General features: G+C 39.3%; 1 protein-coding gene and 1 long non-coding RNA gene across 2 annotated transcripts in view; one reads left to right on the plus strand and one right to left on the minus strand.

The window, feature by feature from the left end:
* The window catches only part of JMY (junction mediating and regulatory protein, p53 cofactor), a 72,684-nt gene extending 52,118 nt beyond the window's left edge, over nucleotides 1–20,566 (plus strand). The window contains exons 8-11 of the mRNA XM_055437458.2: nucleotides 4,096–4,191; nucleotides 5,351–5,948; nucleotides 6,967–7,277; nucleotides 15,289–20,566. Coding sequence (XP_055293433.1) covers nucleotides 4,096–4,191; nucleotides 5,351–5,948; nucleotides 6,967–7,274 — 1,002 coding nt within the window. The 3' untranslated portion in view covers nucleotides 7,275–7,277; nucleotides 15,289–20,566. The remainder of the gene's footprint in view (nucleotides 1–4,095; nucleotides 4,192–5,350; nucleotides 5,949–6,966; nucleotides 7,278–15,288) is intronic.
* LOC148776605 (uncharacterized) overlaps nucleotides 1–27,595 on the minus strand; it is a 39,949-nt gene that overhangs the window by 9,026 nt on the left and 3,328 nt on the right. The gene's annotated exons all lie outside the window — the stretch shown is intronic.

Below are 27,595 nucleotides of genomic sequence, written 5' to 3' on the forward strand. Positions count from 1 at the left end.
GAGAAGGGGACAACAGAGGATAAGATGATTGGCTGGCATCACCGATTGATGTACATGAGTTTGAGCAAGGTCCAGGAGTTGGTGATGCACAGGGGAAGCCTGGCGTGTTGCAGTCCATGGGGTCACAAGGAGTTGGACATGACTGAGTGACTGAACTGAACTGATAGTTATATATAAATATCCATCAGTTCATACCTAAACATGTCTGAAAGTTTTCTTTCCATATAGATCTTGTACACATTTTATTAGATTTATACCTAAATTTGTCTTCTTTTTTGGGGTGTGCCAAGAATTGATGCTTTTGAACTGTGGTGTTGGAGAAGACTCTTGAGAGTCCCTTGGACTGCAAGAAGATCCAACCAGTCCATCCTAAAGGAGATCAGTCCTGAATATTCATTGGAAGGACTGATGCTGAAGCTGTAACTCCAATACTTTGGCCACCTGATGGGAAGAACTGACTCATTGGAAAAGACCCTGATGCGTGAAAGATTTAAGGGGGGAGGAGAGGGGGATGACAGAGGATGAGATGGTTGGATGGTATCACCGACACTATGGACATGAGTTTGAGTAGGCTCTGGGAGTCGGTGATGGATGGGGAAGCCTGGCGTGCTGTGGTCCCTGGGGTCGCAAAGAGTCAGACACGACTGAGCGACTGAATTGAACTGAATGTAAATAGTTTATTCCAGCATTTCATTACTGTTTTATTAGAAAGCAGTTGGCTAATTGGCTTTTATGCTAGGTTAGCCTAATTTGTGGAGAAGGCAATGGCAACCCACTCCAGTACTCTTGCCTGGAAAATTCCATGGATGGAGGAGCTTGATAGGCTGCAGTCCATGGGGTCGCGAAGAGTCGGACATGACTGAGCGACTTCACTTTCATTTTTCACTTTCGTGCATTGGAGAAGGAAATGGCAACCCACTCCAGTGTTCTTGCCTGGAGAATCTCAGGGATGGCAGAGCCTGGTGGGCTGCCGTCTATGGGGTCGCACAGAGTCGGACACGACTAAAGCGACTTAGCAGCATCAGCAGCCTAATTTGTGGTCAACCCAATATGTCAACCCTATACCCTGCAATTTTCCTATTATTAGTTCTAGTCATATTTTTTTGGTTCTTCTTTCAGATTTTCTATGTATACAGTCATGTCATATGCAAATAAAGGCAATTTAGTTCTTTTGAATGCAATCCGTATACTTTTTATTTATTTTTTCTTATTGCATTCACTAGGATTTCCAATGTGGTATTGAAAGGAGTGGTGAGAGATTTGTTTTTTCCTGATCTGTTAACAAGAAAGCTTCTAATTTGTTGTGATTGAGTGATGTTAGCTGCTGCTATAGGGATTTTGAGGTTATCCATCAAGCTCTTTATGGCACACAGCTAAAACTCTTGAATTTAAAAACATAAAAAGTAACCAAACCACCCATAAGTTGTAAAATAATCTTAAATTAACAGAAAATTTATTGTATTTTTATTTTTCATTACTGTTTTCATGGGTCAAGAGCTGCTTTGTAAGAAAAGTCAGACTATGGGCCAGCTAAGTAATTCAGTGAATAAGAATGCCTCCTGTTATCACTGTCGGCACCTACACTGTCTGCTTATTATTAGATTCCACACTTAGAATGCATTTCTTATTACATGAAGATTGTGGATTCTGATAAAGTGCCGATACTTTTGTGAATGGAGTAGCTAATTAGCTTCTTAGAATGAATGGGTGTCAAATCCTTTCTCACAAAATTTTATGTGGCAAAGATGAGTAAAAACGAGGAAGTTGATATTTGGGGAAATCTCAAAGATAAATGTCATCTGCTTCATGTTAGTAATTTTGCCTACTACTTTGGGTGGAATACCTCATTGTAGGAGAACGAATCCACCTTTCTTTAACATGCAGAGCTAGAGGAAAATGAAAGTTGGCTTAGATCAAATCTGATTTTAAACCACCTTTATCAATACAGATGCATACACACACACACACAAGTGTATAGCTCATAAGTTTTAACTTTCATGAGATGAACGTATGCATGTAACCAGCACCCAGGTTGACAAACAGTTTTAACAGAAACTCAAAGCTCCTTGTGTCACTCACCGTCTAATAAGTATCCTCTGCTGCTGCTGCTAAGTCACTTCAGTCGTGTCCGACTCTGTGCGACCCCATAGACGGCAGCCCGCCAGGCTCTGCCGTCCCTGGGATTCTCCAGGCAAGAACACTGGAGTGGGTTGCCATTTCCTTCTCCAATGTGTGAAAGTGAAAAGTGAAAGTGAAGTTGCTCAGTCGTGTCCGACCCTTAGCGACCCCACGGACTGCAGCCTACCAGGCTCCTCCATCCATGGGATTTTCTAGGCAAGAGTACTGAAGTATCCTCTACCCACCCCCAAAAAGGGTCGACTGAGTGATTAATACATACCACTCCCCGCCCAAAGGGTAGATTATTTTCAGTAAATGACTTGCCAGTAGGTAGCAAGCGGTGGAAATAGGGGGTAATATTCAACGCAGGCCTGTTGGTATCAGTTGCAGTAATACTGTGCTCTATGAAAAGTCCATATAAACCCATTAGTTCATACCTGAACATGTCTGAAATTTGGCATTTGGGGTCTTTTAGATAATAGTAAGATCTGACTGTGGATAAATCTGCTAACAGACCAGCAATATGATTGACCAGTTTTATTTCTGAATTTCAACTATTTCTGAAACTCCAGCTATTTGTTTATTATGTTTAGAGATGCAGATTCACATTCACGCTGAGTATCTTTTAGATAACTTAATTTTTTTCTCAAGTACTAAGCCCTGTATGCATTAGATCGTACCCTCTAAGTACAGAAAACTCTGTTCATCTCTGAGACGAGGCCTTAGAAGACCCTTTGTCCCCAAGAGTTCTGTGGCCTGTATCCCAGTGTGGGAAGGTACATGCCCACTCCCATTCCAGGTGGTTACCACATTTGCATATGAGAGATTTTCATTCCTTCCTTCTGCTGGCTCAGCTTTGTAAATGGAACTGAATACAGAGTAGGGATGAAGAGTTGGAATAAGTTCTTGCCTCACTGTGTCCTTGAGCCACTCTGGGCTTTCCTCTCTAAAGGAGTAAATCTGCATGGGATCTTTTATTTCTTTTAATAAACTCAAGTCATGTCTTTTCAGATTTTCCCATCTGGAAACTTTAAGAATTATATATGGCAATCTGGACTGCCTGACTTAACCTACCAATAAATGGCTTTTGCAAACTCTCCCAGTGAGAGCCCTCTAAAGGGAAAGGTCTTCTTGACCTGCCACAAGAAGAGATGGAAGACTGTTCATCTTTACTTACCCTTGCCCCACCCTGATCATGAGTCCAGAGGCTGATTTCTATACAGAGGATCCAAGCCACCTAACCAAGAGATAAAACCAGTCTCTATTGTATGCGATAGTACATCCCTCTGGGAAGTGGCTGGCTACAGTAGCACTCTTCAGTGCATTCCATCAATGAGAACCACATATCTGTCACCTGACCTTCAGTAGTGAGGCTGTCAAAAACACTACTTCTCGTCTTTAACCTCATGCCAAGAGTTCCACTTTCTTTCCTCTAGGAAGAGGAATTCATGTTTAACTTGACCAACATTGGGTGGATGATAGTGTATTCATTCCCAGTTTGGGATTAGGGAATGGGAAGGAAAAAAATTAATGACATATTAAGGCATGGATTTGTAGCAGGAGGAACAGGTTCAGTAATAGTAGACATTATCTGCAGAACACCAGGCTTAACCTATATATAATATCTAAATTACTAAGTGGTTATTTTTTATTTTTAAGGTCGGCTATTAATATTTGAGTTAGCAGAACATAGCAGCTAAAGCTAGAACCACAAATATGAAATATTTTTCAGTTCAGAGAAAATATTATTTTACTTTGCAGAGTAAACATCTTTCAATTGTTATTACATGCAGAAAGTGAAACAGTTTCATTTCTATTAAAGCTAACAGTGTTTCATGCCAAAAAACATTGCTTAACATATCATTCTTTGGAGTAATACAGCATATATATTGAGAGAACTCTCCTTTTTTTCTATTAATGATAAAATACAGTGGGACACATCATAATGGAATTACTATTAATTTGTTTTTTAACCAGAAAAGAGATAAATTACATGATGAAGAAGAAAGAAAAAGTGCCTGGGTTAGCCAAGAAAGACAGAAAACACTGGATAGACTTCGAAATTTTAAACAGGTAGTAAAATGTGGTCAATTTATTATTGTTCATTGATTTTTAAACTGAGCTACATACACATTCCTATTGTAACATCTCTCTTATGAGAAAAACTTGATTTTCCTTTTGTTATTTAGAAAACAATTACAGTCATGGCAGTCTTGTCTTACCATTTCAGTGGTATAAGAGGAATAGGGCCTCTGAGAAGTCTGGATTCCTCTTGAGTTTAATAAAAGTTGCTAGTAACTAACCATCTATTTCAAGCATCAGCTCGTTATTAATTCTGTGCACGTCAGCCTGTGGTAATAATCTGACCAGTGGGAGAATTAGAAGATGGATCAGCATACGTGAGAAATGCCTTAGCAGGTCTGTTGCCAAGCTAATCCATGACTCCAGACACTGACACTACAGCTGCTAAGCATTTCCTAGGAATGTGCTTAAACTCAGTAGTTTTAGTTCTTAGCAGCTACTCAAGAGCCTTACTTCTCCTCTTTATTCTGAAGGATCTGCTTGCAGAAGAACGAGGCTTTTGATCAAGTGAAAGAGTGAGGTGGGAATAAGCCTTGTATTAAGAAAATGTTGTTTACCAAATGCATTATGGCTTTGCTTTACCATAGTAAAAAGATTGGAGCTCTGTATATCAGTACTCCTAACAAATTTTATCATTTTCTTTTTTTGTTAAATAGGTTGATTCTCTTGTCATTTAAAAAAATTTTTTTTATTGAAAAATAATTGCTTTACAGAATTTTATCATAAAATGTATATATTGTTTTCAGAGCTTTAAAAAAATACCACTTAACCATTTAAGAACAGTAATGTTTTAATTTTTGTCTGAGCATTTGGAAAATACATGTAAGAAACTAAAAATAGTTTTTTAGCAATAAAATAGCATATATATGTTTGACATCATTTGTTTTGTTTTTTACACTGCTAATATTTTTCCATTTAAAGTAGTACTTTTATTACTAAGGGTCTTTTTATAGGAATTTGATAAGCAAATAAGAGAGTTTGGTGATAATTTTTTGTAAGGTATTACATTTTGATGTTTGTTTTTCTGTATATTTTTCCCTGAAAAATCACAAAAGCTCTAAAATAACACCTTGCATTAGACAAAGAAAATAAACAGTCATTTGTTCATAAATTCCAATCTAAAAAGTTATAATAACTTCTGATTTCTTAGAGATACCCAGGCCAGGTCATACTTAAATCAACCCGATTGCGACTGGCTCATGCAAGAAGAAGAAGTACAGCCAGCCCCGTGTCCTGTGAAGACCAGTGTGACAGCCTGCCAGGAGTGCTACGGGTCGAAGAGAAAAGGGAGGGAGTGGACGAAGCAAGGGCCAAGCTCGGGTCCTCACAGGCAGCGGACGCCCAGAGCCTCACCCCACCTGAAGGTCATCCATCAGCACAACTTGAAGCCACCTCATCACTTCCCAGCGGTTTTACCGCTGAGCTGCCTCCCCCTGTGTCTCGTCCACTGTTAAACACTGTTGACTGTGAAGCAGGCTCCATCCCAATGGGGCCGCTTCCACCCCCTCTGCCTCCCACGCCTCCCCCTCCTCCCCCGCCACCCCCACCCCCCCCACCACCACCTTTGCCCGTGGGTCAGGACGGCGCCCCTGAGACCCTGGAGAAAGGCCTGCCCCACATGGAGGGGAGCGAGAAGAGGATCCCAAAGTCAGCCAGTGCCCCCTCAACACACCTCTTCGACAGCAGCCAGCTCGTCAGTGCCAGGAAGAAGCTCAGAAAGACGGCTGAAGGCTTGCAGAGGAGGAGAGGTGAGTTAAAAACACTGACTTCATCTGTTGACTGAGGAATGTAGTTAAAGACCATTTTTGTCCTTAGACATTACAAAGCTTTGAACATTATTTGATAGCAAACAGGTTCTCAAGGTCTCACCTTGGTAGAATTCTTACCAACCCATGTTTGCAGATGGGTGCAGACACAAATAAATGTGGGCCTGCTTGAGTTCTTAGGCATGTTTTTAAAATTTTATCTTTTGACTTGATATCTTTGGTAACATATTTTAGGTGGCTCCTTTATGTTAGAATCTGATTTTAAATCTCAGAAATAGAAAAAAAGGGAAGCTGTCTGGTCAGAATAACATTAGCATATCCATGTAACATTTGGCTGCATATTTATTGAGGACCCTGGCATGTTGTTGTATAAAGAAGCAAAGAAGAAAAGGGCATTTCAGATATGCCTTCATAAAGCTGTTTTTGAAACAGTGAATAATTTTGGTCCTTAAGGAGCTTTAACTTTCATGGAGAGACTATTTTATCTGCGTATTAAATTTTAATCTAAGAGACCATCCTGTAGGATATTTCTTACCATAACCCAGTAGAATATCATATGTGAAAGTTATTTAAAAAAAGAAAATAATCACCATAATGAGCCAGAATTTAAGTTTCTTTAATTAAATGTGCAATCCAGTCACTGTCTGAATTTAGACTGGATTTTTGTATTATGGAAACCCTTTAGGAGTCTCAACCATAATATTACTAAAGATCATCCCCACTCACAGCTCCCAGCCTGCTCTCTTCTCTCACACAGGAAACGACAGAAATACTAGTAATGCTTGACATGGAATTTGAGTCTTGGAATTTTTTCTTTTTAAACAAACATAATTAGTATCCCCTGTGTTCTGACAAAGTTCTGTCTGTGCTTAATGGTCCCTTCTGTTGATGTGCTTTCAGCTTCTTGGGCTATCACCGTCCTAAAGTCTTAAAAGTTGTACAGTTCCCCACTCTTCAGCGCAGTCCTAACTAGCTGTTTGTTCTCTTCTGTTTTCTAAAGTGAGCTCACCCATGGATGAGGTGCTAGCTTCCTTGAAGCGTGGTAGTTTCCATCTGAAAAAGGTTGAACAGCGAACTCTGCCTCCTTTTCCTGATGAAGATGATAGTAATAACATCTTGGCACAAATAAGAAAGGGGGTAAAATTGAAGAAGGTACAGAAGGAAGTCTTGAGAGAATCCTTCACGCTTCTGCCTGACACAGACCCTCTAACACGGAGCATCCATGAAGCTCTTAGAAGAATCAAAGAAGCATCACCTGAATCAGAGGATGAAGAGGAGGCTTTACCTTGCACAGACTGGGAAAACTAACAAGTAAATGGCCTTACTTTTCTTCAGTAACATTCAGTATACAGCTTTTATATTGGATGATGAGGTCTGTCATATTTCATTGCATTTGAGGGTCATTGTTTATTATATAGGTCAGTTAGAGCCTGGATCATAAATTTGTAAACTTTAGGCTTCTGTAGTTTCCGGAAACATAACAAGAAAAAATGCTTTACAAAGATGTTGCTTTGTAAATGCTGTGTTTTTTATATCCTGCTCATTAAACACTTTTTCAGTATAAGCTATAATGCAAGTAAAAAGGATAGTCTTACTGTAGCTTCAAAAAAAATAGGAAAAGCTTTTTCTGACTTAAATGTTTCAGTTGCAAACTGTTATGCGTATTGAATCTTGATATTTTGTTAGTTTCTCACAAAGGAAATTAATTTCATTGTTTAATTATTTAGCTTTCTAAGCCTTTAAAGTTTATCATTTATGACTTATCATAATTACTGCATTATCTATATAAAATTGTTATATTTATCTTAGAGTTATCCCTGTGGGTGTTGGTATTCTCCCAAGGTAGTAGAGTTTTCCCCAGTACATTTTAATAAGCTAATTTGTATAGTTATTTGGCACAAATTATGCTAAATATATAGAATTGGTAAAGATAAAACAGGGGCTTCCCTGGTGGCACAGTGGCAAAGAATCCACCTGCCATGCAGGAAATGGACACGGGTTCAATCCCTGGGTTGGAAAGATCTCTTGGAGTAGGAAATGGCAACCCACTCCACTATTTCTTGCCTGGAAAAATCCATGGACAAGGATCACAGAGTTGGACACGACTGAGTGAGTACATACACACAAAGATAACACGTGCTCTAAAGCAAATAGTATATTGAATTGGTATGAGCATGGCTGAAACGCTTGTACAGACATGAAATATGCATGTATATTTCTGTTAATCATTATGTTCTCTTGATGGAATGTTTCTGTGGTCATCACTGGAAAGGGGGAAGTAGGTGAGGTAGAGGAATGAGAAACTTATCCTTCAGTTCAGTTCAGTTGCTCAGTCGTGTCCGACTCTTTGTGACCCCATGAATCACAGCACGCCAGGCCTCCCTGTCTATCACCAACTCCCGGAGTTTACTCAAACTCATGTCCATCGAATTGGTGATGCCATCCAGCGATCTCATTCTCTGTCGTCCACTTCTCCTCCTGCCCCCAATCCCTCCCAGCATCAGAGTCTTTTCCAGTGAGGCAACTCTTCCCATGAGGTGGCCAAAGTATTGTATTTTCAGCTTTAGCATCAGTCCTTCCAATGAACACCCAGGACTGATCTCCTTTAGAATTAGCACAGTTATTTTAAGAATCCTGGTGCCAAATCCCAAGAATTACCAAGAGAACTTATTAAAAATGCAGATTCATGGCCTTCACTCCCAAAGATCCTGTCAGAGTAGAACTGATACATATGTAGTCATCTGGATTTTAAAGACTTACTCCAAAAACAAAAAACAGAAACTGTCATTGGTTCTTTAAAAAAATATTGATTAGATGTTGGAAGATACTAATTTGGATATGTCAGAATATTACTAAAAGTAGTTTTATCCTTTTGCTCTGTCAGAAAAATGTTCTGCTTCTGTACTCCCAACCCTGGCCCTCCCCACCAGCACCTGCCCCAATCAGCAGCTTGACAGAAAAGACTCTGACAAGTGGCCGTGTGTAATCTGAGTGTGTTCTAACCAGCATTGGACAGTAACACAGTCCTGCTATGGCCATTAGTCTTGGGACTGGTGGCATCCTTTTTCCCTGTTAGGCATGGAGGCCTTAATAAGTCACGTACTGTTTGGATCCCAGAATAATTTCAAGCTCTTGTGCTTGTACGTATGCTGTGCTTTGTGTGAGTGTGTCTAAAGACTCGGGTGACTGGGTGATTACAAATTGTGTCCCACTTCACAGTGCTTGCTACCCATTCCCTTGTCTCCTTTAGCATGTAGCCTCTCAATAAGCTGCTAAACCTATCCAGAAACCAGCGTGTTAGCACACTGATTACATAATGCCACAGCTAGAACTTCACATAAGCACGCATTTCACATGTTCAAGAGGCTTGGATGCTATTTACAGCTTTGGGCTGCTAATTACCTTATATCAGGTGTTAAGAATATGTCCATAATGAATTTGTTGTTCAGCTGCTAAGTCATGTCCAACTCTTTATGACTCCATAGACTGCAGCATACCAGGCTCCTCTGTCCTCCACTGTCTCCCAGAGTTTGCTCAGATTCAGGTCCATTGGGTCAGTGATGCTATCTGTTAGGCTGGTGCAAACATGATTGTGGTTCTGGACTGTAAATTTTAAATCATAACGAGGCTTAGACACATTATTAATCAAAATAGGAACCATTACAATCAATACGTTTTTGGTAACGAGAAATGTTTGTTTATTCCTAAAGTGTAAAAATCCTTGCTTTGGGATTCAATGAACTCTTGGAAAGCATTTTCTGCCTCCCTCTGGTTATGGAAGCCTTTCCCTGCAGAAAGTTGTTGAGATGCTTGAAGAAGTGGTAGTAGGTCTGTGAGAGGTTAGGTCAGTATGGCAGGTGAGGCAAAGCTTCATAGCCCAATCCCTTTAACTTCAGGAGTGTCGGTTGTGCGATGTGCAGTCAGGTGTTGTCATGCAGAAGAATTGGGCCCTTTCTGTTGACCATTGCTGGCTGCAGGTATTGCAGTTTTTGGTGTACCTCTTCGATTTGCTGAGCATACTTCTCAGATGTAATGGTTTCAGTAGGATTCAGAAAGCTGTAGTGGATCAGACAGGCAGCAGACCACCAAATACATTTTTTGGTGCAAGTTTGACTTCGTAAAGTGCTTTGGAGTGTCCTGTCAGTCTAACGACTGAGCTGGTTGTCACCAGTTGTCATATAAAATCCACTTTTCTTTACACTCTCAATCCAATTGAGAAAGTGGTTTGTTGTTATATAGAATAAGAGAAGATAATACTTCAAAATGACTTTTTTAAATTTTTGGTCAGCTCACGAGGCACCCACTTCTTGAGCTATTTCACCTTTTCAATTTGCTTCAAATGCCAAATGACTCTAAAATGGTTAATGTTGAGTTCTTCAGCCACTTCTCATGCAGTTGTAAGAGAATCAGCTTCGATCCTCTCTGTAAAACTTCTTGAACCACCACTGAACTGTACGTTCATTAGCAGTTCCTGGGCCAAAGGTGGTGTTGATGTTGCGAGTTGTCTCCGCTTCTTTATGACCCATTTTGAACTTGAATAAGAAAATCACTCGAATTTGCTTTTTGTCTAACATCATTTCCTTAGTTTAAAACAAGTAATAAGTCATTAGTAAAAAATATAAAGTGAGAAATGTGCATTAAAATGATATATAACGTAACCACATTTAAGAATGTATTCCAATACCAAATGGTATAAACTTCAGCAGTGCAAAATTGCAATTACTTTTGCACCAACCTAATAACCATCCTCATCTTGTTGTCCCCTTCTCCCCTGCCTTCAGTCCTTTCCCAGCATCAGGGTCTTTCCCAATGAGTCGGCTCTTTGAATCAGGTGGCCAAAGTATTGGTGCTTCAGCATCAGTCCTTCCAATGAATATTCATGACTGATTTCCTTTAGGATTGACTGATTTGATCTTGCAGTCCAAGGGACTCTCAAGAGTCTTCTCCAACACCTCATTTTGAAAGCATCAGTTCTACAGCACCCAGGCTTCTTTATGGGCCAACTGTCACATCTGTATGACTACTGGAAAAACCATAGCTTTGTCTACACAGACCTTTGTCGTCAAAGTGATGTCTCTTTTTTTAACAAGCTGTCTAGCTTGTTGGCAATTTGATCTCTGTTTCTCTGCCTTTGTAAATCCAACTTGTACATCTGAAAGTTCTTGGTTCATGTACTGTTGAAGCCTGGCTTGAAGGATTTTGAGCATTACCTTGCTAGCATGTGAAATGAGCACAGTTGTACAATAGTTTGAACATTCTTTGGCACTGCTCTTTTTTTGGGATTAGAATGAAAAGTGACCTTTTCCAGTCCTGTGGCCACTGCTGAGCTTTCTAAATTTGCTGACTTATTGAGAATGCAGCACTTCATCTTTTAGGATGTTAAATAGCTCAGCTGGAATTTCATCACCTCCACTAGCTTTGTGCATAGTGATGCTTCCTAAGGCCCACTTGACTTCACCTCCAGGATGTCTGGCTCTAGGTGAGTGACCACGCCATCGTGGTTATCCAGGTCATGGAGCCGTTCTTTTTGTATAGTTCTTCTGTGTATTCTTGCGCTTCTTAATCTCTTCTGCTTCTGCTAGGTCCGTCCTTTATGTTTCCGTCAGTAGTGAATAATCCTTTGAAAATTGCCTAGAATCTTCCTGTTTTGGTTGATTGTTCATGACTGATATATAGTATAATGTTAAGAGGAACAGTGAAATACTGCCAGAAAATGCATGAGCTGGAACAGTGGCAGAGTAACTAAAGACTAAATGTATCCTACGCCAGAAGCAAAGTATAGACTAGTTGTAATCCCTTCCAGTTGAGCAGCCATTGATAAAGGGCTATGTGTTACTGCCTGTGGGTGGTCTTAGTCATTTTTAAAGGCTCTGAATTTTTAGGTACTTTTCTACAGGTGGCTAAAAGGCTATAATTTGTATTTCCTGTTTTTGGTTTCTTTCCTATAGATGTAAAATAATATAATTATGTACTTGTTTTTGAAGAACTAATTTTTTAAAACTTCATTAAGTAAAAACTTAAGGTCCTGGACATGCTTAGCTTCACCCTCCTCTAAAAGCTCATCTTAGATCTATCTAGCCATAGGTAATAGTGTCCTTGAAAGAAATTTCTAAACATAAGAAAATATATGTATTTGAATAGATTTTTTATTATTTGTTTTGTTTCCTGTAGGGCCCTTTTTAAACTTATGAAGTAACTATAGCAATGTCCAATAGAAATATGTGAGATTAAAAAAGTTAAAGATGATGGGGGAAATTGATTTTAGTAATATTTTACATGTATTCAGTATAAAATTCCACAGTGTAGTTTAGATTTTTTTTTTTTTTTTTGGTATGGCATCTTTAATAATAGCACCATCTCAGTTTGATTGCCAAGTATTCTGGTTAAATTAAATTGCGGTACCAAAACAACCAAATTTTGCTTAATGGAAAAATATTTTATACAAGATTTTCATTTAAACCAAATTCATTTCTCAGTCATACTAGACACATTTCAAGTGCTCAAAAGCAAAGTGTCAGCTTTTATCTGACAAATAGGTCATATATATATTTCTCATGTGTCGTGGATCAGTGCATGAGTCTTAAAAACAACTATTTTGAATTTTAAAAAGTCCTGCTAAAAGCATCCATTTAAAGACCAATACTAGTGCTGTCTTCTAAATCTCATTATGAAAACTCCCTCTGGAGACGCGGGAGACGCCCAGCTCCGGCGGTGCAGGCGCAGACGCGGTAGACGCCCGGCTCCGGCGCAACCGACCACGTGCAGAATCGTGGCTGAGATGAGCTACCCCGCGCCCAGGGTTAGGGCGGTCGCCGAGAGGAGCTGTACCACCTCCAGGAGGCGGTGGCTGCTTGGGCACCGGAGGGCCGAGAGAAATTGATCCACATTCAAAGCAGGAGGGGCGGCCTTGAGGAGATACCCCTCGTCCAAGGTAAGGTACAGTGGCTGCGCCTTGCTGGAGCAGCTGGGACGAGATACTCCACGACCAAGTGAATATAAGAATCCAGTGTTCTGGGGAGGAAGGAACAAGATGGCGGAGGGATAAGATGGCAAGACCACTTTCTCCCCCACAGATTCATCAAAAGAACATTTGAACGCAGAGTAAAGTCCACAAAACAACTTCTGAATACTGGCAGAGGACATCAGGCTCCCAGAAAAGCAGCCCATTGTCTTTTAAAGGAGAGAGAAGAAATCCAGCTCCACCCACCAGAACACCGACACATGCTTCCCTAACCAGGGAACCCAGACAATCACCCGTCTAACCCCACACACAGCGAAGAAACTACATAATAAAGAGAACTCCACAAACTGCCAGAAGAGGGAAAGGCCACCCCAAGCAAAGCAATATAAGCAAGATGAAGAGGCAGAGAAATACCCAGCAAGTAAAGGAACAAGATAATTGCCCACCAACACAAACAAAAGAAGAAGATATAGGGAATTTACCTGATAAAGAATTTCAAATTTTGATGGTGAAAATGATTCAAAATCTTGAAAGCAAAATGGAGTTACAGATAAATAACCTGGAGAAAAGGATTGAGAAGATGGAAGAAAGATTTAATAAGGACTTAGAAGAAATAAAAAAGAGTCAATATACAATGAATAATGCAATAGATGAGATCAGAAACACTCTGGAGGGAACAAACAGTAGAATAACAGAGGCAGAAGACAGGATAAGAGAACTAGAAGATAGAATTGTAGAAATAAATGAAACAGAGAGGAAAAAAGAAAAACGAATTAAAAGAAATGAGGACAATATTAGAGACCTCCGGGACAATGTTAAACGCTCCAACATTCGAATCATAGGAGTCCCAGAAGAAGAAGACAAAAAGAAAGACCATGAGAGAATACTTGAGGAGATAATAGTTGAAAACTTCCCTAAAATGGGGAAAGAAATAATCACCCAAGTCCAAGAAACCCAGAGAGTCCCCAACAGGATAAACCCAAGGCGAAATACTCCAAGACACATATTAATCAAATTAACAAAGATCAAACACAAAGAACAAATCTTAAAAGCAGCAAGGGAAAAGCAGCAAATAACACATAAGGGGATTCCCATAAGGATAACAGCTGATCTTTCAACAGAAACTCTTCAGGCCAGAAGGGAGTGGCAAGACATACTTAAAGTGATGAAAGAAAATACCCTACAGCCCAGATTACTATACCCAGCAAGGATCTCATTCAAATATGAAGGAGAAATCAAAAGCTTTACAGACAAGCAAAAGCTGAGGGAATTCAGCATCACCAAACCAGCTCTCCAACAAATGCTAAGGGATCTTCTATAGACAGGGAACACAGAAAGAGTATATAAACTTGAACCCAAAGCGATAAAGAAAATGGCTACGGGATCGTACTTATCAATAATTACCTTAAACGTAAACGGGTTGAAATTTTCAAAAAGGCTAGGAAACAATTCTCATAGCCATCAATAGTTCAGTGTTGAGTTCATGAATAGTTTTTAAAGTTTGGGACAAACTGTAGTATTTGCTATTTGAAGTACTATTTGTAATTGGCATATTACGATGTAACATTGGTCTTCATTTCCAACTTAAAACACCTAAAAATGCCTAACAGGTTTTTAGATTTGTGAATTTTAGTTGAAATGTATTTTACGATGTTACTAAACCTGCAGAAATATTGAAATATTTCAGAGAACTTATTCACTGTACATTTAATTTATTTTATTTATAAAAGTTATGAACTGTAAAAAAAAAAAAAAAGAAAACTCCCTCTGATGTACTTAAAGATGCCTTTTGATAGTTCTTATTACACTGTCAATTTATGAGGTAAAGATGTTAAATTTTTTGACATAAAATGTTAAGAGTAAAAGGAAGAAAAGTGGAAGTGAACCTAACATACAATCTTAAAAAAAAACCTCTTTTCCCCAGCTTTTTTGAAAGTAACTGGCATACATCACTGCATAAGTTAAAGGTACACAGCATAATGGTTCAATTTACATATATTGTGAAATGATTACCACAGCAAGTTTAGCTAACCTCCATCTTAAAAAGAAAAATATTCTCCTTGTGATAAGAACCCTTTTAACAACTTGCCTATATATTACAGCAGTGTTAACTATAGTAATCTTGACATGCAACCTTTTAACAGTGATTAAGATCTATTGTTTCTCACTTTTATTTGATGTTTTCTATACATCATCTGGTATAAATGGTCGTTTATAATGGCCAAATAGTATAAAAAGGCCATTTAAAAGAAAAAAAACCATCATTGTTCATGCTGGATTTTGCAAAGATATGGGGGAACATAATACACAATGTCTTTCGTAGGCCATGCTTTGTAATATACTGTATTACTCTGTACACAGGTAACTCAACAGAACGAAAAAACACCTACAGTTGAACAGTGGCTCTCGAAAAACTGTAAACATTTGGTTCCATGATTGGATTCTATTAGATCCAAAATGTATTGGCTCAGTGGTGTGAAAAAGGAAGCACAACGGGCAAGTTACCACTTTTCCAGTCATTCCAGTAGATGGTGGTTAACATGAGTTTTAGATGTGCAATGTTCCTGACTGCAACGAAGAAACAGCCTTCTGAAGATTCCTGTTTTTAAGCACCTTCCCCACCTGTCCACCCGTTTACATCCTTCTAGTGGCCAGTAAAGCTCGGGGTCGCTATGAGTTGGAAGAAACACTGGGTTGACAGATCTACTGTGAGCTGTGTTGAGACTGCTTTAAAGTCTATCGTTCAGTGCACTGAATAGTCACCTGCCCAAGATACAGAGCTTGTTCTGTATCAGCTTAAATAGTGCGACCCTCTGAAAAAGAAGTTAATTGTGATAGCTATAGGGTAGGAATTGGAAGAATCTGGTGGAAATGCACTGACAATTCCCACATTATTCATCTCCAAGGGATTTTCATAAAGATGTTCAGCAACATCTGAAAAGATACATAACCATGGAGATATACCTATAAATGTGTTTACCACAACGTGATACATTTAACATGGCATATTTTTAGAAGCCCACACACGTAACAGTTTATAAAGTTTCAGAGTAAAAATTTCCATGCTTTTAAATAGCTCTTCATAATTGTGAATTTATAATAGTTTGAATTTTATGTGCAGCTTTGTTTATGAGAAGCAATACTTTGTAATTTGATAATAGTTCAAATTATTTTTAGCCTTTTCTTTTGAACTATTGCTTGATTACTGTAACTCAACATGACTTTCCTATTGAAAATCAAAAATCAGGATTCAGTAGTAGGGATGCAGATGTTAAGTCCTTTTAACACAGATCATTTAAGTTTTTATTTTTTATGTTCCACAGTGGGAGAAAAACATGCTCTACAAATGTGCAGAAAGTAGACAGGCAGAAAAGCCTCTTTGACTAGCATTTCACTCTTCACATGCTTTGAGTTGAATATTGGGAGACAGCCTTTGTTATTGTCAATAATTTTTAAACATATGTATGTAGCTCTAGGTGCCGATTTCGCTATAATGGAGTCCTGAAGAATGCATGGAGCCGACATGAATTCTCAGCAGGACTGCTGTGGGCTTGAATGAAGGTAGATATGTTGGATCCCAGTTTACAGTATTCTGTAAGTGTGATTCTGTATAAGACAGGTCTTGACCTGTACATGAATGGCTGATGTACCAAAATGAACTTTGAGGCAATTCTCTGGCCTAGACCCAGAAAGCAGTCCTGGAGTAAAAGTCCTCCAACGTATATGCGTTGGTGATCCTGAAGAAAAATTACGCTCACACCTTTGTCACTTGACAATGTTATTTCTTTTAAAATAATTATGGAGATAGTTTTTGTCAACAGGTTATATAAAAAAAATCTGTTTAAATGTTGGTAATATATTTATTGATGAGACTATGAGCATTTTCACAATATAGTGGCTTTATTCTAGCATCATTCTCACATCTTGTCTGAGAATATTAGAAATACAGATTTAGTATAGTTAACTCAATCTCCTGATTACAGTGGAGGTGGGTTATAGATTTTTGTAACACACCTTCAGCAATGCATTGAAACATGCCTTTTAAATCTAATGATTGATTTGATTGATACATTTGAAAAAGAATTTTTTAGTACATTTGCAAGTCTTAAATCATGTATCAATTTTATGCCTTTGAATGCTTGTTCATATCATGTTTTTTGGGGGGGATTTGTTTCATTTATTGACATTTAGAAAAATACAGAAGAATCTGGTGTCATATTAACAGCAGAAGCACTGGAACTTTAACATGTCCACAGGGAATTGCTACCCACTTAGTGTTACAGCTGGGGTTCCATCAAGAGGCAGTGCTCCCTTTTAAAAGGATCCTGGAACCTGTTTTCCTGAGCCATGTTGTAATAAATCTCCAGCAAATGATGCAGCATGTTCAGACCATGTGAATCCTTCAGGAGTGAATCCATGGCTGTAAGCACAAGCCACCCCAGCACTCTGCGAAGGTTGTCCTCACACTTGAAGATAGCAGGTTAAAGCAGAATCTTACTAGCAGCCCCCAATGACCATTCTCCGGTAACAACTTTCTCCAACACATCTACTTACCCTCCTCCAGATTCAGGGTCCTCCTTCCACAAAATTACAAGTTACTATAGGTCATCAACCTTTGGAGTTCTCACAAATAATAGTTTCAGATAACTGCAGTCTGTTTGTCCAATTGAATCCTCATGTTAATTAAAAATCAGTTTCAGAGCCCAAAAATATTTATATCAATGTAAGTATGGTTTCCTTTTTATCTTTGCCCCTAAAAAAATGAGCATCTCTGCCCTTAGTATTAAATTTGTATATATTTAGGTAGGACAGTGCTTATATGTGATCATGTTTCCAGTTCCAAATTTGCCCATACTACTAATGTGGCTTATTTGACAGTTATATTGCTGTTAATATATCATTTCCATATCAAAAATCCCCAGACAGCTGCTTGCTTATACTGAATCAATTTATAAGTTAACTTACCAATCTAGTCTCAACTCAGTATACTTAAAATAGGGAAACAAGTAGGTGGTGACTTAGTTGTTTGGAGGTTAATATTACTGCTCACTTGACTGTCAATTTTAAATTATTTCTTTTACTAATACAACTAAAATTATGTACATAAAATCAACAAGGCCTGTATAGAAAAGGTATTCCTAATGATTTAAAATCCTAATGGTACTGTAGTGTAGCAGCAGTATGTGGAAGAAATAACCTGGCTAAAGAAGAATTTTAAAAGATGAGAATTGCTCACTTAAGGTATATTTTATAGGCTTACTGCGTCTGTGAGCAGCATAAAAACAATCATTCTTTAGTTCGTCATTGTATAACTGAGACATTTCTATAAAATGCACAGCCATAACAGTTGATCAGGAGTAGTATTTCCACAGTGAAAAATATGGAGGCTTTTCTTATTATATGGACACACAGAAAATTTATTACTCTGTATAATGAGGGAGGGAAAAGAAGCCTTGTTTCTACAAAGCTGAAATATGTAGCAGTATTTGTTAACTTAAGGCATGACCTTTCTTTGTCATAAAATGTGTTAAATTGAAAAGCATACTTTGGCCATAAGAATTAAAACTTTTGTATCAGTGGAACAAAAATGAATGGGCAGCACTTTCTGTGTTTGAAATGGGACCAGTATACAATTAATACATTTAAATTTATACATTACCTAAGACTGTTTTTAAATTGCATTCATTGTGTATATAAGAAAAGCCTTTTCTTTCACTAAATACAAGGTTTTCTTTTTAAACCTTTATAATTATTTTTAAACCTCGATGACATCAGACACCAACCTGTAAAGTGCTCATGGGTTACAGGCCTTATCAGGGAGTTGAAATTTATATACATAATACCAAATTACTTGTAAAAAGTCTTTTTGAACAGCTATAAAACGTTTAAAATCTGTGGCAGATGCAGTTATCACATATCCATTTGATAGTGAAAGCAGAAACCCAAACAAGTTTTACCTAATTCTTGCACTGAATTTAAATAATATAAAGTTAAATGTGCATTTTAAACAGATTTTATTTCCCATTTATTGGTTAGCATAGAACAATGCTTAGTATTAGAGAGTTGATCACAAGATTGGTTTTAGATGAAGATGGTAAAAAAGCAGAAGCACCTTACTGTGGAGCGTGTTGCATTCATTTAGTGCTACTGAACAATTCAGTAGTGATTTCTGAATTTTGCTGCAAAGTGCTCTTTATTTAAAGCACATAAAAAGAGTCCCTGCTTAATTGCTTTGTAAAGTGAAGCAATGGTATTTTTTATCCTATAAATATAGTCTAATTTAAAAGTTTTTCCTACAAAATGAGTTTATATTTCTGCTTAAACTATCATCTATGTAAACAAAGGATTTTTAAAAAGGCGAAAGAAGGAGTTGGATTATGAGAGTGTGTATGTGTGTTTAATGTTTGCTCATTGAATTATTTCAGAGCTATGTTCATTCTAAAATTTTCTGTTTTACCCACAGTAAATGTACAGCTTGATAGTGGAGGGATTTAATTGATTGAATTCCAAATTCATAAGTGTCTCTCCCCCTCTTCAAACACATGAATTACACCACTGTAAGGTGTATGTACATAAAATACCTCTGAGGTTGATAGATTAAATATATTATCAATGTTATACTGAATCTTAAAGCAGTCTTGTTTTGAGAGTAAGGAGAAAGTTTGGGGTTTTCTGGTCAGGTATGACTACGAGAGGCTCCAATTGGTGAGTTCAGGAAAGTCTCTGGAAAGTGATTTGAGATGTATAGAAAAGGTATGGGTGTTGGTTAAAGAGTTCAATTTTAAGAAGGGAAGTTTTGTTTTTTAAACTTGCATGTTCTATGGTTAACTATCAGCAAGTTATTCTAGCTTTTCCCAATACTAATTATGTTGGTTTTAAGAATTCTCCATAATCACAAGATGACATTTTCCCTTCATTTGTGACCAAAGAAGGGTAGACAGTACAACCCATGCAAGTGACTTCCGACTTCCTCAACTTGGACAGGAGCCCCACTGCGCCATTGAATTTCTTATTGTACTGTATGTCTTCCCAAGTGTGAAACCATAATATATAATTTATGAAGAACTGAAGGCTACCGATCCTTTTGCATGAATAAAAGCCCATTAGGGCTAATGAAACTGACATGTCTTTTAGCCATTCCGGTTAAATGAAAATTTTAATGGCAAACCAGTTCACCACTTACTAGCTTTGTGCAATATTATAATGGTAGAGGCAAAACACTAGCACGTTGTGCTTGGCTTTTCAGGATGACTTTAACACCATTACACTAAAATGGACACTGTACAAAATGTATTGTAAATGGCAGCTCTTGCAGATTTACAGTACTTAAATATGCTCAGTTAACATTCTAAAGTATTAAAAGTACAGAGGAAAAAAACTAAGCATTTAGAGCAATACTACGACATCTCCGATAATGTTCTAACTGTTGCCTTTTGCTCTTTAGTGCAACTTTTCTGCATTGTAATGACTGTATCGCTTTGTATTTCATGTTTTTTACACTCATGACTTCAGAGTTAAGTACTTGTACACCAAGTATTGCAATCACCTTTCTCTTCTTGTACATGCAATGTAACAACATACAGTTTTGGTGCTTAACAATATTCTTTTTTTCTTTAATAAAAGATATTTATTGAGTTAAGCTCATTTTGTTTGTTTAAAATCACAACAGTGGTATATAATGTCACTTCCTTTCTAGTAAGAAGGAGCAAGCTATACATTTGTTTTTACATGATGAGCAGGGTTCAGACTCTCCACCTCTGTTCCTCTGCCTCTTCATGAGCACTATTTGTAACAAAATACAGTTTAGAAATGTTTTTAGCAGTTTGTGATCATCTAAATTGGGGCAGATTGTTGTCTTCACATTTAGTAACAGGACTCTTAACCAGAGCCTAGTAGGTTCCCTGAGCCGATGCTGCCTTGCTGCAGCCCTGACACAAGAGGCACGAAGTCTAAATGGTCCTTCATTAATGGACTTAGGACTCGGATTCCACCCAGGGCCTGAGTAAGGGCTCCAGTCCCTCTCTGTACCCCACACAGCTCAAGTCAGTTTCATCTCCTTGGATAATTGAGTTTGTGTAGGTGGCTGTTTTTTTTTTTTTTAAATCAGGGCTCGTCTCTGTTTGAGAAGATCCACATTCTTGTATTACATCCTTTTTTCCTTCCCTTCTCCCTCCCCCGAGCCCTCATTTATAAAATGATGGGTCAAGTAGGAAATGACACTTTTTCCGGTCTCTAGGGTTAAGGGAGCCATTTCTCCCAAGGAAGGACCTCACTCCTTTGTATTCCCTCCATAAATGTATACGAAATAGAGGGCTTTGATTACTAGTTGATTTTTCTACGAGAGTTTAGAGAATGCAGTTAATAGAAGTGCTTTAGCCAAAATGATAGAATATCACATCACGTTCAGCCTCAAAATGAATGGACTTAATTCAAGTCTCATCACAGTATATGGCAGTCCATCCTGGTGAAAATCATGCTGTGGCTGGTTTGGAATGGGCTTACTGGGTGACCTGCCGGACTGATGGAACCCTCTTCTGGAAATCTAGGCCCTATAGAATTCCTTAGTCCTTTGTTCATCCTGACCTTGCTGAATTCTATGAACTGGTTGAAATTTCATTCTTTGCTGCAGGAAGCTGTGTGGAAGATTTTTTAAATTCTTTGATGCAAAACCACCAACATTTCATCACATTCTGACAGTTACTGAAATTTAACTTTCCCAAACACTGTGTCCTTCTGCCAAGTGGATACTCTTTCTATAGACACCCACAACTTAGCTGCTCACCAGGAACTTAGTTCTTTCTCACTGCTAACATCTCCTGATCTCTTAACTAATAATCTTGCTTGTTCACAAGAGCTCACCAGTTTTACACTCTTATCATTCTCCAAACTCCACTATTTGTCAACTTCTTAACCTCTAACCTCTTAACCAACATTACTTTGTCAACAAAGGTCCATCTAGTCAAGGCTATGGTTTTTCCCATGGTCATGTATGGATATGACAGTTGGACTATAAAGAGAGCTGAGTGCCGAAGAATTGATGCTTTTGAATTGCGGTGTTGGAGAAGACTCTTGAGAGTCCCTTGGACTGTAAGGAGATCCAACCAGTCCATCCTAAAGGAGATCAGTCCTGGGTGTTCACTGGAAGGACTGATGCTAAAGCTGAAACTCCAATACTTTGGCCACCTCATGCAAAGAGCTGACTCATTTGAAAAGACCCTGATGCTGGGAAAGATTGAGGGCAGGAGGAGAAGGGGACGATGGAGGATGAGATGGTTGGATGGCATCACCAACTCGATGGACATGGGTTTGGGTGGACTCCAGGAGTTGGTGATGGAAAGGGAGGCCTGGCATGCTGCGGTTCATGGGGTTGCAAAGAGTTGGACACAACTGAGTGACTGAACTGAACTAACCTCTTAACAGACGGCTGACCCCCCTCATTCTAGAGTTCAGACAGGTCCATCTCTAGTCATGGTCACTTCCTCCTTTCCCTCATTCCTGCTTCTTCACCTGCTCTTTCTGTTGCTATGGAAAACTTCATCATCATCATGTACACTCAGACCAGTAAGCATCCTCCACCCTGTCATTCCAACGACCAGGCCTTGCCTACTGGCTCCGTGCTGGTTAAGGAAATCATTTACCAGTGCTGCAAGGTTTTCTGTAGGTCTCCTAAGCCTACCCCTAGTATCTACATTTATATGCTCAGCTCATGCCTTTCCACCTGCACATATGACTAAAATGTTCTTTTGGAAAGCAAATATGCAAAAGAAAGAATGACAGAATCTAATCTTCACAAGTCATTTGAGGCATAAGAAAGGGATTTAGGTATTGTCTGGGGTGACAACTACTAAGTGTTAGGGAGCTTTCCTTTAACCCCACCCCCTCAGTTATTCCCTACAGCATCTTCAACTTCCTCTCCACCCTAACTCTGTTAGGTGAAAGTGTGCTCAGGATTCAATTCAGACTGTCTGAGAAGAGTGCTTCATTTTAGGCTAAAACCAGGTCTCTCTGTGTCAAGATGTGCTAGAGAAACTCTTGATTGCTAAAAATTTTCAAGGATAAAAACAAGAGTATCAAAGACATCAAGATGTAACTTCAAATAAAGTCAGTCCAAAAAAAACCATTAAGTTCAAACCTCTTGAGAGGCAACTTATTTTAAGACATAAATGAGTTATAGAGCAGATTCCTTTGAAGTGCTTTGAGCACAACACAGGGCTAATATGCTGTGTGGATTTAGGAATTTTGTTACCTGCAATGTAGTTCCCATGAGGAATATCCTGGGGACACATACATGGTCGTATATAAAACTCCTAGACTGCTGTATGTCTCACTTCCCATGAGGCCTCCAAGCTGTAGACGCTTTGGCGCGGACTCAGTCTCAGCAACTTACCTGTCTTCATGTGCTGCTACAGCTAGAAAATTCCCGGTGACTGCAGCCAGTTTGAGTTGTTCCAATCCTGAGTAAATGTCTTAGTCTATCTATATGGTCATCTGGAGCCCTTTTATATTGAAATAATATTTTAAAGTTCTTTTATCAAGTCATTGCAAGTCTGTAAATATTTTTTGAGGAAAAGCCTTAAGCAATTAAACCTACTGCCCAATTTCTGTCAGAATAGGTTATTATCAAGAACAATTAAAAAGTTATTTATCCCCAAGGGCACTGAACTTCCTCCACCAACGGATGTTTTATGTAATTGAAGATGATAAATTTGCAAGCTACAAAGAAATCTTATATTGTTTGCAACCATTTTCCAATGGAAAGAAAATGAAGTCTAGCAGGAATCAATCATACCGTTATTCCTAAAACTTCTTATGAAAGATTTAGAATAAGAAGCCCTACTCTGAATTTTTTTTGCAGATATCCTATAGTGTGTAAGTATATATTTAAGCTAGAATAATAATTAACATTATTGACTCGGGGGAGGAGTAAGATGAGGGAAAGTAGCCAACATGGGCATTTTGCGATACAATCATATTCAAAATTACATTATGCAAAAGCCACACTATGGTTCTACTGGAAGCAGTCCAGTTGGCAACCACAACCCATAAATGTTTTAGGCCAAGATTATCTTTTTCATGCTTTAAAGACCCAAAGCTCTGGAATCTTCTTTAAGTGAATGTTGAAGAGTTCCAGTGGCTCAAATCTCAATTTAAGAATTCTTTGGTCTCACCTATAGGCTACTTTGTGACCCATTTCTTTTCAAAAATAGGATGGCCTGCCCCCACAAGTGTGTGGGTCAGTGCCAAGTTTTGAAGCAGAAGATTAACTCTTCCAATAGCCATAAGAAGATGCAGCAATAATTTCACTGTGACCCAGCACTTGCTGAAAGGTTTCTCCATTTCAATTACAAATTTCAAATATTATCTAAGTTTTGGTATTACATTACGGTGAGTCATCAGGAGGTTAACACCTAGGGTATTTTCTCCCCAACTCCAGCAGTGCTCTCCCTGCACTATGTGTAAGCACGATGGTTTCATGCTTTGGTTTTCACAGATGCTTGAGATGAAGCAATAAGTATCGCTAGACTTCCTTCATGTCTTAGTTCTTTCTTTGTCTTCTTACTCTCCCATTTCCTTATGGTTCTAAATGACATTTGTGTCAATGATTCCCAATTTTATCTGTCCTGTGGCTGTCTGGGGAGGCCTTACAAATAGCTGTGAAAAGAAGAGATGTGAGAAGCAGAGGAGAAAAGGAAAGATATAAGCATCTGAATGCAGAGTTCCAAAGAACAGCAAGGAGAGATAAGAAAGCCTTCCTCAGCAATCAATGCAAAGAAATAGAGGAAAACAACAGAATAGGAAAGACTAGAGACCTCTTCAAGAAAATTAGAGATACCAAGAGAACATTTCATGCAAAGATGGGCTTGATAAAGGACAGAAATGGTATGGACCTAACAGAAGCATTAAGAAGAGGTGGCAAGAATACACAGAAGAACTGTACAAAAAAGATCTTCACGACCAAGATCATCACGATGGTGTAATCACTCACCTAGAGTCAGACATCTTGGAATGTGAAGTCAAGTGGGCCTTAGAAAGCATCACTACGAACAAAGCTAGTGGAGGTGATGGAATTCCAGTTGAGCTATTCCAAATCCTGAAAGATGATGCTGTGAAAGTGCTGCACTCAATATGCCAGCAAATTTGGAAAACTCAGCAGTGGCCACAGGACTGGAAAAGGTCAGTTTTCATTCTAATCCCAAAGAAAGGCAATGCCAAAGAATGCTCAAACTACCACACAGTTGCACCCATCTCACACGCTAGTAAAGTCATGCTCAAAGTTCTCCAAGCCAGGCTTCAGCAATATGTGAACCGTGAACTTCCAGATGTTCAAGCTGGTTTTAGAAAAGGCAGAGGCACCAGAGATCAAATTGCCAACATCTGCTGGATCGTGGAAATAGCAAGAGAGTTGCAGAAAAACATATATTTCTGCTTCATTGACTATGCCAAAGCCTTTGACTGTGTGGATCACAATAAACTGTGGAAAATTCTGAAAGAGATGGGAATACCAGACCACCTGACCTGCCTCTTGAGAAACCTAATGCTGATTGCAGCCATGAAATTAAAAGATGCTTACTCCTTGGAAGGAAAGTTATGACCACCTAGATAGCATATTAAAAAGCAGAGACATTACTTTGCCAACCAAGGTCCATCTAGTCAAGGCTATGGTTTTTCCCGTGGTCATGTATGGATGTGAGAGTTGGACTGTGAAGAAAGCTGATCGCCGAAGAATTGATGCTTTTGAACTGTGGTGCTGGAGAAGACTCTTGAGAGTCCCTTGGACTGCAGGGAGATCCAACCAGTTCATTCTAAAGGAGATCAGTCCTGGGTGTTCATTGAAAGGACCGATGCTAAAGCTGAAACTCCAGTACTTTGGCCACCTCATGGGAAGAGTTGAACTCACTGGAAAAGACTCTGATGCTGGGAGGGATTGGAGGCAGGAGGTGAAGGGGACGACAGAGAATGAGATGGCTGGATGGCATCACCTCCTCGATGGACATGAGTTTGAGTGAACTCCGGGAGTTGGTGATGGACAGGGAGGCCTGGCGTGCTGTGATTCATGGGGTCTCAAAGAGTCGGACATGACTGAGCAACTGAACTGAACTGATGTACCTCTTCTCGGGCTTCCCTGGCTGCTCAGCTGTAAAGAATCCACCAGCAATGCAGGAGATAACGGGTTTGACCCTTGGATTGGAAGATCCCCTATAGAAGGGAATGGCAACCCACTCCAGTATTCTTGCCTGGGAAATTCCACGGACAGGAGCCTGATGGGCTACAGTCCAAAGGGTTGCAAGAGTCGGACACGACCAGTGACTAAACCACAACCACTACCACATCTCTTCTCAGAGTACTAGAGCTGTGTGTATTCAACTGCCCAGTGATCTCTTGATTTGGACGCTTCATACATTTCAAATATAACATGTCCAAAATGGTTCCTGTGACCCCCAGTCTGTTAAAACCTGGACCCAACTTGTAGGGAAAAAGCAAATTAGCCAAGATGGCGTGGTTAGGCTTTCTTTCCCCACGGTCTCTCGGTCTTGCCCCATTTTCTAAAAAATGATTATGTAACAGCTGAGCTCACACACAGCACTGTGCATGTGTGTCACAGGGGCTCACTTCATCATGGCTGCTTTGTGCTGTACGCCTGTACGAGCTCACCTAAAAAGCAGTGGCATTCCTGCCTCATGGCTGTGTCCATTGGCTCAGCCACGAGAGGAGAGAAGAGAGCGAGACTGCTGCTGTGACTGCTGTGCTAGCCAGGAGAGAAGAAACGCCTCTGCAGTTCCTACGGCTCCTTAAGTTTTCCTGCAGCCTCTTAAGTTCACGCCTCGCCTCCCCTGGGTTCAGAGAACACTGTACATGAGATACAGCAAGACAAATGGCGTCACGAACAGGATCAGCCATACACAGCTCTTCCCAGTTTTACCTTTTTTTTTACACTTCATCCAGTTCTGCAATCCAGAACCTGTAGGTACTCTTGCTGCCTTTCTCACCTTCAGCCTCCTTATCCAACAAGTCCTGGCCACCCTGACTCTGGCATTCACCCACTGACTGCGTTCTCTGTCTGTAAGGGACAGAGGTCCACTGGTCCAGATCACACCCCTCTCTCAACCAGGTTACTTCACTAGTCTCTTACCTGCTCTTTCAATGCCACTGTCTCCTTCCAGCTTGTTCTCCACCCAGAAGTGCTGAGGACATGTGTCTCCATTGTATAAAACCCTCCAGTTCCTTCCATTAGACTTAGAATAAAACCTCAACTGTCCTTCCTATGGACACAAGGCCGAATGTGATTTGGTCCTCCCTATCAGCCTCGTGACTTACTCAACTCCTGCACCATGTATAACTGTTCATTACCTTGGAGCCTATGCCCAAACTGTCCTCTTCCTAGAATGTTCCTTGTTTTAGTAAGGCCAACTTCTTTATGTCCCTCAAAATTCATATGTCCTGATTTACAGTGTGTGTCCATTTTTGGAGACCTTAAAAATAAGCTCTTTGAGGTGGGCCTTATTCCACTGTGACAAGGATCTTTATGAAGTGGGGAAATTTAGACATAGACACATATAGAGGGAACTCGATGTGAAGGGATGTAAGGAAAAGTGGTCCCTCTTTGACCCAGTTGAAAGGTGTGTATCCTTGAATCAGGAGACACGTGCAAGAATGTTTATAGAATGCA

This window comes from Moschus berezovskii, chromosome 9, assembly GCF_049115385.1.
Source record: "Moschus berezovskii isolate FMDL1 chromosome 9, NW_MosBer_1.0, whole genome shotgun sequence".
NCBI classification, from domain to species: Eukaryota; Metazoa; Chordata; class Mammalia; order Artiodactyla; family Moschidae; genus Moschus; species Moschus berezovskii.